The following is a 10,838-nucleotide window of genomic DNA, read 5'->3' as shown; positions in this document are numbered from 1 at the left end:
TGCACACTGACTATAGAGTCTGAGAGAAAAAGACCCTGTCCCCAGCTTTCCTGATTTTCCAAGCTGGGACTCCCAAACTTCAGAATGTAAGTTTTGTTGGCTCTTTATATTCTTAAATCTAGGCACTGACTAGATGGGTGGGCGGGATGCAGGAACTCAAGACCCATGCCCAGAAGTGTAAAGAAACCACAGGATTCTCGCTCCCCTGATCTCAGTCCGTAAGTGACCAATTTTTGGCATTCTCACTAAAACTACACTGGGATGGCATGTAGTGCTAAGAGATGCCTCTAGGTGGCGCGACGCCACTAATATACCTTATAATTTATGAAGGCGGACATGGAATTCAGCTACACACTGGTTTCTCCAGAATCAAGAAAGATAAGGGAGTTCGGACTCATGGCAGGTCACACCCAGCATCCCTAAAAGAAACTGTTTCCATATCAGGTCTGACCAGACAAATAAGACAAACAAGTATCATGGATGGATACTCCAATGGCTTTATTAACTCATTCTTTCTGGGGATGGCAGGATGTTATAGCTGGAGAGATGAAAAGGAAGCCAGGAAGCTGTGGTCTCAATATGGGTCATTGAAGGGGTACAGAGGGTGACCTGCATCTCTTGGGACCCTCTTCCCATCCACCTGGAAAGAGAGACAGATGACTCCATTAGTAGGAGCTGACATTCCAAAGACCCAGGACATCTTTTCCCAAGAATCTTACTCAACAGCCTTACCTGTGTACAGCACTATGACAGATGGCAGTGACTTAGGCTAGGGCCTCAGAGAATGCCACAGTACCAAGAGCATTCCAGCACCAAACCCACAGCCTGGTACGTGGCTGACCCTGCCCCTAAGAGTTTGCAGTCTCAGCTGGGATAAGGAACACTTTATTTCCCTATGTGCAACAGGGAAACCTCTAACAAGGTTGAGAATGTCCCATTTATATCATTTACTGAGTAATTGTTATGTGTCAGGAACTGGGATCTTTTTACACATAGGAAGCTGAAGGTTGGAGAAGTTAAATAACTTGTTCTAGGTTACAAGGTATCGAGATGCAGGACTGGAACTCACAGGCTACATGCCTTATCCCTCACCCAGACTACTTCCCGGAGCTCAGCAAAGAAAAAAGAGCCCATTGTGTCCAGGACAGCAATCCTACCAACAACAGCATCCTGCCAAGCCTGTGGCCAGCAAGGTTGAGGCCAGACTTAGGCCAGAATCCTGCCTCAAATCTCATATTCCCTGACTCTGGTGGGTGATACACACTCACCATAAGCATGGGCACGATGAATCGCAAATTTTTATTCAGGGCATCCAGCTGCTTCATCTCCTCCAGGCTAAAAGTGAAGTCAAACACCTGGGGATGGGAGCGGGGGGTCAGGAAAGCCAGTTTTGCGAGTGGAAGTTGGGGTTCCAGAATAATGCCTTCTTAGCCAAACAGAGTCAGGGCCAGACTGTGTCCCAGTGGACTAAAGAAGACAGGACAGACACATCACCAAGTACCTGGATGTTCTGAAGGATATGGGAAGGTGTGACACTCTTGGGGATGCAGCTCACTTTCCGCTGGACCTGCCACCTGAGTGGGGGATTGAGGTATAGATGAGGAATCTATACTGGAGTCAGTACACATAAGCACTTTTTTTTTTTTTTGGTCCTCCATGCAGCCTTCTCTGAGCTCCTGGAACCCCTGAGCCTCACTGGAATAGGGAACATGCCTCAGAGTGGCCTCTCCCCAGATGACATGGCAGGATTCTCAGCCTCATCCAGGCATTTGGATAAGGAACCCCTCAACCCTTGCCTCCCACCCCAGAAGCCTTCTCCCTAACCTGACTGTCTTTCCCAAAGATTGCGTACCTGAGCAAGATCTGAGCTGGAGAGCGGCCATGCTCTTCAGCCAGTGCCAGGACCACTGGCTCCTCAAGCAGGACAGGCTCAGCAGGATCACGCCAAGCACGATCAGAGGAGCCCAGAGGGCTATAAGCAGTCACCTCCAGGCCGCGTGCTTGGCAGTGGGCAATCAGCTCATTCTGAGCCAGGTATGGGTGGCATTCCACCTGGGCCAAGAAACAACCTATCATCATGAGGTGGCCATAGCCAGCTTGCTGGCCCCACCCAGACATGCACATCCTGACCAACCCTGCATCGCTGACCCCCCGCTTCCCCTCAACCTGCTTTTCTCACTCTCTAGACAGTTTTCCACTATTTCATTCTCTTCCCACACTTCAATGCCCTTCCTTAAGCAGAGGATTTCTGCACCGCACTTCTGACAACTTTCTAGCCGTCTCTCTGAAGTAGACCTATCATCTGCTCACTCATGCTCATTTACATACACACACACACACACACACACTGCCCCCAAACCAACTGATCTTTGCTGTGTTCACCTGCAGGACAGCTGGGCGCACAGAGGCCACACTGAGCACATCATCGATCTGCCGACTGCTGAAGTTGGACAGGCCCAGTGCCCGCACCAGCCCCTTAGCCACCAGTGCCTCCAGAGCCTTCCAGGTCTCCTTGTAGTGGGTGGAGTCATAGCGTATAGTCCCATCAGCATTCTTAGGAAAGGGGTTGTCTCCCCGCCTGAGTGAAAGACAGTCCCCAAGGTGTGGGCACAAACGCCAGGCTCCTGCTTACCTGCCCGTCTAGCCATGCTACATCCCATAATCCAAGCCCAGAAAGGGTAAAGGGCCAAGAATGAGAAACAAGCATGGTTTTTCACCTTTCCAGGTCATAACCCAAGTGTTAACTCTATATGGAATGCCCATCCCCCCCCTTCTTCTTCCTAGACACATTATATCTCCTCTCCTCTGGAAAGTCTTCCTTAACTCCTTTCACCTCGGGGAGTTGCATGCCCCTGCAGCCTTCTTCAAGCACAGAGCACAGAGCTGATGGTCGGCTCCTCTCACACCCTCTGTGGGAGCTTACTCTACTGCAACCCCAGGGCCTAGGTCAGCAGAAGCTAGTACATTTCCCGAATGTACAAAGGCAGCAGGAGGGACCACCCATGTACACCCTAGGATACACACCATGTGAGGCTGCACCCCTTTTTTGTAGCTAAACTGTAGCAGAAAAGGCCGAGTGTTCCCCTCCTGTTCTGCTACTGTGATTTACAAAAAGTTACTAACATGACTCCGCCAACCCCCAATTCCCTGGATGAAGACCCTGGCAAGGCTCACTCAAAGGCATAAGGCCAGTGCATCAGGTACAGGTCCAAATACTCCAGCTGGAGGTCAGCGAGTGTCTTCCGGAGGGCAGGCTCCACATCCTCGGGGTGGTGCTTCGTGTTCCACAGCTTGGAAGTCACAAACAGCTCCTCCCGAGGCACCAACTAGTACAGGGGGCAGGGTCCATAGTTAGAAGAGCCAAGGGCACCCAATCTCACCCACCCTCACCTCTGGGAGAGGAATTAGAAGGAAGCTGATGCCAGATCCCTCTCGCCAGGCCTCAGCCCCAGCCTCTGAGTTTTCTCACCCCACCCCTCTGTAGCCCCAGTCCTCACCTTGCCAGGTCCCACATTCTCCTTCAGGGCCTCCCCAATCTCAGTCTCGTTGCCGTAGATAGCAGCACAGTCAATGTGGCGGTAGCCTATACTCAAGGCATACTTAATAACTGCTTTTACCTGCCAGGTGAGAAAAGCAGAAGTTTTAGCTCTGTTGGTCTGGACCAGAAACTGCCCTCCTGAGAGTCACTGATGCGGGGAGGGGGCAGGAATTTACCACTGCAGTCATCCATGCAGTGGAAATGAGAAGATGGCTCTAGTCTCGGGGACCAGAAGTCTCTTCAGAGTCCCCAAACCCTTTGTCCCCACCCCACTAACCTCCAAGGTTCCTTCCAAGCAATTTCAGCAGGGCCCAGCTAAAACAAACAATGTGTTCTCAGCTAGATGCTCAGAAGGTGGATGGATACATTGACAGAGGACAGAAGGCAGAAGTGTAGTCATGGAGACAGGTCCCCAGCCCTGGGGAGCTGGTTAGGGAAACATGATACACAGGTAAATAGTTCCCAGGGCAAGGCCACGTGGAGAGAGACCCTTGGGAAGCCATGTAGACCAAGAGAGCTCAGGCGAGCAGAAGAGGTGAGGGGGCAGAAAATGAAGGAAGGCAGAGAAGTGAGATGGAAGCTGGGCTCAGAGTCCCCCACCAGAAGAGAAGAAAGCAGACACCAAGGAGGAGGACAGGTCAGTCAATTTGTTAAAAACCAGACTAACATGGCATTAGGAGCAGAACTAAGGGTGCCAGGCCCCTGCCACTCAAGATCCCCATTTATGTGTAGCTCTTACAATCCAGACATATGCCTCTCACACCTGACCCTACTCCTGCTGCTCCATACCCTTCCCCATCCCCTCCATCCCTGCCCCCAATCTTGGCCCTGGCTCTGGCTGTCACCAACTGCCTTCATCTAGCTCCTGGACTCGTCCCAGTCCATGTAAGTGCCTGCCTACAGAACCAGGCTCCTAGGCAGCTGTAGGAAGGAAAGCAAAGGGAAAAAAGGCAGAGTTCATCCAGCCACACCACAAATCCCAGCCTAAATTCCAGAGAGAAGAGGCCATTCTCCTTGCCAGAGTCCCTCCCAAACTTCTCTAAACTCTGACTCAGATTCCAAGCACAGGGAACAAGCCCTGAGGAGATGCTCTACCCCAGGTGTAAGCTGAATCTCTCCCTGTGTCAATCTAGGAAAACAGGTCTCCGCTCCCAGGCTCCCTGGGCTGGAAGGGTCTACACCAGGGGTTGCTAAACTCTAGCAGTTTTCTTTTGTTTTTTTTCGGCCGTTGAGCTAAGAATGATTTTTATATTTTTAAATAGTTACATAAGTACATAATCACCTCCATTTTGCAAGTTGTCTAACAAAATCTAAATTATTAACCACCTCGTTCTTTAAGAAAAAGTTTGCTGACCTTCAGTCTAAACAGTTGACCTAGTTATTCTTTAAACCCTGATACCTGCTGTGTGCCTACCTCTGGCCTCAAGGAACCCAGCGTGGAACAGGAGACATGATCACAGCACAGGGTGATAAGTGGCATATTAGGGGTCAGCACAGGGTCAGGCACAGAGGGGTCCCATGTCTTCACAGCAGTGCAGATCCAGTCAGGGAAAGGGCTCCTTCCTACACTCTAGGCCGTGCTGGGCCCCTCAACCACTCCTCTGAATCAGCTGTGGAAGCCAAGTGCTCACTGCTGGTCCCTTCTTCCCTTGTTTCTTCCCACTGCCCTCCAGGCTCATCCCACCTGAGGTGAAGCATAGTGGGGGGGGGACTGCTAGAAAAAACACAGACACCCTCTCCCGAATAGTGCCTTTTCCCGAGCAGAGGAGCAAGAAGCCCCCCTCCTAATCTCCCATCCCTCACCTGGCCAGGCTCACTCTTCCAGGTGCCCAGTCCAATCAGGGGCATCTTCTGTCCAGTGTGCAGGAGGATACAGGAAGCCGCCATTGTCCCCTGAAACACAGATGGGAAGAGAATGGTGTGGGGTCAGTGCTGCTGCTTGGGCCCACTGATCAAGACTCCTGTAAAGCAGGAAGTGGGCACAGGGGTGATAGGAGAAAAAACACAGAGTCATGTGTATATGCCTGTGAGCAGAGGCAGCTGAGACAAGGTGCCTGGAACCAAGCAAAGCCAGTAACTCCTGGACAAAAACTAACGGGACCACCAGCCTGGCTGCCCTTCCTTCCATCAGGCTAAAGCTCTGGTTAAAGAGCTCTAAAACCTAAAAACAAAAGCGAGGTGGCTTCCCAGAAGTACCCAGCCTTAACTACATGAGGTCTCAAACCAGTGTAAGACAGGCAAAGGCCTTTACGAGAAAAAGTGAGACCAGGTGACAGAACTGGCTCAGGAAAGGGTCCCTTTTCAAAGGATGAAATGAATGTTCCCAGGAGGTTGTCAGAACTACAAAGACTCTGAGTCCCTCTTACAGAGGTCTGATTGGCCATGCTACTAGGCCTGAGTGCAGTCTTACAAGGAAAGTATACTATTTTTTAGATGAAAAAAACAGGCTCAGAGAGGTGAAATTATTTGCCCCAAATCAACAGCTAAGTGGCAGAGCCAACTATTCAAGGAGGAGCTGATGGAAAAGGCGGGAAAAGGCAAGTAAACACAGACCTATAAAATACATGTGCATGTACACTGTGCTACAGAAAAGCAAGTGACTTCTGTAGGGCAAGAACCAGGGAATAATGACACTGGCTTTTAAGAATGAGTTGGGACAGTCCCAAGAGCCAAGGGTAAGAGTCTTTCCAGGAAGAGGAACTAGACACAGGACTTCAATACAGCAGAAAGCAGTAAATTACAGATACATGAAAATTTCCAACTGATCGAAGCAGGTGGGTGATTGGAGCAACCCTGTTTGGAGAGATATGAAAATCAGAAGTCTCCAAATGGGGAACTTCCCTGGTGGCGCAGTGGTTAAGAATCCTCCTGCCAATGCAGGGTACAAGGTTTCGATCCCTGGCCCAGGAAGATCCCACATGCCACGGAGCAACTAAGCCCATGCACCACAACTACTAAGCCTGCATTCTAGAGCCCGCGAGCCACAACTACTTGAAGCCCGCATGCCTAGAGCCCATGCTCCGCAACAAGAGAAGCCACCGCAATGAGAAGCCCGCGCACCGCAAGCAGGAGTAGCCCCCGTTCGCCGCAACTAGAGAAAAGCCCGTGCGCAGCGACAAAAACCCAACTCAGCCAAAAATAAATAAATAAGTAAATAAACTTATTAAAAAAAAAAGAATATTATGGTAGAGCAGGTAATTGGACAAGTTGTAACTATAACCAACACACCAAAATTGTCTTTCCTAATACTTCTGACTCAGGAAGAATTTTATAGTCTAGCATAACCTTATGGAGACCACCCTTTCTGCTAAAACAAAAATAAACAAAAATGTTCAACCCGGGCAGCAAACCACGGACCACTGAAGGCAATACTCTTCATTACCAAACTTCCCAGGGGCACTAACCTGCCCAGGGATCAGGCAAACATGTCTGGACTTCACAGGAGGAACTAGCCTGCTAGCTGCTACCAGGGTCTGTGGCTGGTTTCCTGGGCTTGATCTTCAACCTATGACCTGTTGACCTCTCCCAGATTTACCAGAACACAAGGGATGGCTCTGAAATTACACCTGGGCTGAGAGTGTGAACAAAAACCTGGCCTCAGGGGAAAAGGAAGAAGAAACCTCATGCTTGCCTCTCCCTTTCTTTTGCTTGTGAAACTGAAAACCAAAAAGGCTAAGGCTTGAGGTGGCAGACTGGTCCCAAGACGTGCAGGTGCCCTGTGCCTATTCAGCAGTTCCCCCCTGAAGACTGGAGTGCTCAGCCTGCCACTGAAGACTGGTCTACAGCTCCCACTGCTCAGGCCACTGAGTGGGTAGGAACAACCACTGAGTGGGTAGGAACAACCACTGAGTGGTCTTAAGCTGTTCTTCCACAAACTCTTAAAATGGAAATAGGTTGACGGAAAATAAACAGTTTCTAAAAAAAAAAAAAAAGGCTAAGGCTTGGAGGGGCAGGGATCATAGAGGTAGAAACGGCAAACACAGATCTGCAAAGAACAAGAGCTCCAAAGGACAGAACAGAAGGCAGAAGACAGATGTTTTCCTATAGGACAGGAAGTCATCCTCTACCAGCTCCTGACTTCCTCATCTTCTGCCTGGTGCAACAGCCTTTCAGCCAGCCCAACATTAAAAGGCTCTGAGCTTGTCAGCATCTGCCTAGCTGGACTTCTGGCAGAATTCAGAAACCCTCATGTTATCTTGGGAGAGGTTCTAGATGGAAAAGAGAGAAAAGCTGGGTGTGTGGGGAGAGGGGGGTGAGGGTAGTATCAGGATTCAGGTTTTATTATTCCCAGGTCAGTGCCTAGGTTCCTTCTCTCTGGGGCTCAGTCTTCCTTTCTCAGAGGAGGGCTCTAGAGCTGCCTTGATACAGGAAACTTGAAAACACAGGAAGAAGAGGAAGCAGTATTCACGTGAGTGTTCCCTGGCTGGATGGGCCTTTCCTCTCTGCTCCCCATAAATACTGATGTCCCTCAGGGTTCTATCCTCAATCCCTTCTCACTCCCTAGTCAAGCTCAAGTCTTCAGTGATCACCTTAATCACTAATTCTTCCCACCCCAGTTCTATATATTCACCTCCCTCTGGACATCTCCACCTGTATATCTTATGGGTAAGTGAGACTCAACATGTCCAAAAGTATACTTATCAAATCCAGCAACACAGCACAGATTTCAAGCTCCGGGGTGGCGCAGACCTGGGCTTGAATCTCAGCTCCCCCATTCTAAAGAGATTTTAAGCACTCTGCACAGTGCCTGACCATGTTCTTCTTTCTGTATACTCTATCTCACCAGGGACTCAAGGCCCTGGATGACAAGTGTTAAAGCAAACCAGACAACTTGTCTACAGTATAATCCATGGGGGTCTTAAAAAAGCCATCTAATGTATTTCAGTTTGTTTGAGGCATTTCTGACTATTATCAGATTAGGGTTTCGACAGGTGATGGGAGGCGGGGAGTTTATCTTCTTCTGGTTTCGAAGAAGCCAGGACGGAAAGCCACCTTAAATATGTAGCAGTGGCCCATTTGGTCTATCTGGCTGCATGAAAAAATCCTGTAAATACTTGTAAATATTACGAAAGACACTGCTCTAAACTGTAATGTAAAACCTAAGATTGCAATAACACTTCCTGGACTTCTTGATGTATGTGAAAAGTATACTTCCTAAATCTTTATCCAGCCCATCCCTGTCCAACTCCAGGGCCACTGCTCTAGCCGTGACCACCCCTCCCAGAACCAGGGATCTCTCTGCTTCCAGTGTGTCCCTCTCCCCACAAAGCAGTCCCCAAATCTGACCATGTGATTCCCAGGATCTCTTCCAGTAGATCTCTCCTACCCTCGGGATAATGTCCAGAACTCCCTGGTAATACCCTTTATAACCTGGCTCCCACCTCCCCCATCTCTCCACCTCTTCATTTCAGACTCCATATTCCAGACTTTGCAGAACCAACCACCATATTTGACTCCAGGCCTCTACACACTTTCCTTCCCCAAGTCCCACCCTTGCCTGGCTAACTGCAGGTCACCCTTGAGCTAGCAGTTTAAATTTCTGGCTCCTCCCATGTCCTGACAGTTGTGCACATCACTGCATTTGTTTGTTCATTTTCCCTCACAAATCTTGGTACTCCTTGAGGTCAGGGCCTGTCATCCACCTAAACCTGTAGCTGCTAGAGTGCCTGCTCCCTCCCCCCACCCCACACACAGCGGCAAATGGGGGAGATCTTGTCAGCAGGAGGGGCATTTGATAAAGTCACTGCCTCCATCACCTTCTTCCTTTACTTCTTGGATAACCTGGAAAAAATCATCTCTGGAAAATAACAAAGCATTTTACCATCATCTTCGGTAAAAAGAAAAAAAAAAAAAAAATCCTAGTGACTCCAGGAAGGATGATACTCGGATTGCTCTTGTATTACAGATAAGAAAACTGAGACCTTGGGAAAAGTAACAGGACTGATCAGAATCATCAAGACTCTTCTAAGGGAGGTCCTGCAGCCCAGAGTATGGACAGGCTGAAGGGAGAGTTAATTTATACTAACCCCATCCGGTGAAGGTTCAGATTCCAGTCTCACTTTAACAGAGCACTGGATCAACAGAAAAACATGCCCTGGCTTTCCCAAACCCAAGGCAGGTGCCTAAGCAAGCGAACCCACGCCCCTCCTGCCACTTATGAGAAGCGTCTCTGCAATTCCACATTAACGCCGGAGTTCCTGAAAAAATCGTGTTCGTGGGTAAACAAAAGGAAGATGGCAACCAAAACTTACTGACAGTATGTGCCGGGAGCTTTAAGAGCTTTATCTCACTTAACTCTTGTTACATACAGTCCTGATGTAGGAACTGATTTTACCGCTGAGAAAACTGAGATCCAGAGAAACTGAGAACTTATCCAAGATCACTCAGCGAATAAGAGGAAGCTCAAATCAGAAACCAAGTCGGGCCGCCTCCTCAGCATTTGCTCTTCGCTCTAACCCGGGGGCGGACACATCTGTAGTGAAGATTCGAGGCCATCTCCGCTACGACAAAGATGGGGCAGCAGAAGAGAAACTCACCTCGGCACGAGCACAGGACGTTAACAGGGATGTATGGCTTTTCAGCTCAGTCCTGTGCCCTGCTAGCGACCCAATGGGCCTCAGCTTCCGGGATTGGTGGGCAGCAAGAAACTGGCCTGAGACTGGAGACAGGGACTTAAGTCTGGCGGTGATGAGGAAGCTCCTCCCAGAGGAGGGGCTGGGGCCGGGCATTCAACATCACGCGCAGTGGTGGACCCCGCCCCTGTCCCCAGAAACAAGCTGGGGAGTGGATGCCTGAGCTGGGAGGCTGCACCATCCCTTCCTCAGGATGCTGGTGGGTGGATTGGCGGAGTTTGGGCACACTCCACAGCGCGAATTTGGAGAACTCCCGGGTGAGTGAAGCCTGCGCCAACTGCCAACTAAGCGGCCCCGGAGGCGGGGCCAGGGGGCGCCTCTGCCTGGCCCATATTGCACCGCGCGCCGCCGCCAGGCCGCTCTGGGCAACTTCTGCTCGTTCTGCTGCCAGAGGGAGGAGAGCTCGGCTGCCACGTGGCGGCTTCTTCTGCAGTCGGCTCCCCCTAAGGACTACAGGCACCGCTCTGATCTATTCTCTTCCTTAGAGCCGGGTTGGCCAAGTTCCCTGAAAACACCTAAGCTGGTCCCATTATTTGGTCAGGCAAACTGAGGTCCAGAGAAGAGCCGCAACACAGAGGTTGACAGTAACAGGGAAGACCTTGGGACTACAGGCTTCAAGAGGTAAAAGTTAGTGCTCTCTGTATCCGGACTGTGGACCCTGGCAGCGC

The 10,838-nt window shown here is 50.1% G+C and overlaps 1 protein-coding gene across 3 annotated transcripts; it reads right to left on the bottom strand.

Annotated features, from left to right (window-relative positions):
• Positions 1–474: 474 nt before the first annotated feature.
• On the bottom strand, positions 475–10,456 carry AKR1A1 (aldo-keto reductase family 1 member A1). 3 transcript variants are annotated; one of them, XM_059921525.1, is made up of 9 exons: positions 10,075–10,447; positions 5,342–5,431; positions 3,498–3,617; positions 3,175–3,326; positions 2,383–2,578; positions 1,853–2,052; positions 1,502–1,574; positions 1,269–1,355; positions 475–640 (listed from the first exon to the last, which is right to left on the bottom strand). In XM_059921525.1, the coding sequence occupies exons 1-9, from the start codon at positions 10,264–10,266 to the stop codon at positions 575–577; spliced, it is 1,176 nt and encodes a 391-aa protein (XP_059777508.1). In that variant the 5' UTR covers positions 10,267–10,447; the 3' UTR covers positions 475–574. The 3 variants fall into 3 exon arrangements, 2 of the variants coding, with proteins under 2 accessions (XP_059777508.1, XP_059777518.1); XR_009503014.1 differs by lacking the exon at positions 1,502–1,574 and having other exon boundaries at positions 10,075–10,455; XM_059921535.1 differs by lacking the exons at positions 1,269–1,355; positions 1,502–1,574 and having other exon boundaries at positions 10,075–10,456.
• Between the last annotated feature and the right edge of the window lie 382 nt (positions 10,457–10,838).

This window comes from Balaenoptera ricei, chromosome 1 (assembly GCF_028023285.1).
Source record: "Balaenoptera ricei isolate mBalRic1 chromosome 1, mBalRic1.hap2, whole genome shotgun sequence".
NCBI lineage: Eukaryota > Metazoa > Chordata > Mammalia > Artiodactyla > Balaenopteridae > Balaenoptera > Balaenoptera ricei.
This window is presented reverse-complemented; position numbering and strand designations above follow the sequence as displayed.

Bases quoted from the DNA above. Each gene is read 5' to 3' on its own strand.
- AKR1A1 (XM_059921525.1), bottom strand. From the start codon at position 10,266: ATGCCCGGCCCCAGCCCCTCCTCTGGGAGGAGCTTCCTCATCACCGCC. The intron at 2,579-3,174 runs GTGAGCCTTGCC...TCTTTCACTCAG, and splicing joins CACTGGCCTTATGCCTTTGA to GCGGGGAGACAACCCCTTTC. The intron at 1,575-1,852 runs GTACGCAATCTT...TCCCCCACTCAG, and splicing joins CCAGCTCAGATCTTGCTCAG to GTGGCAGGTCCAGCGGAAAG.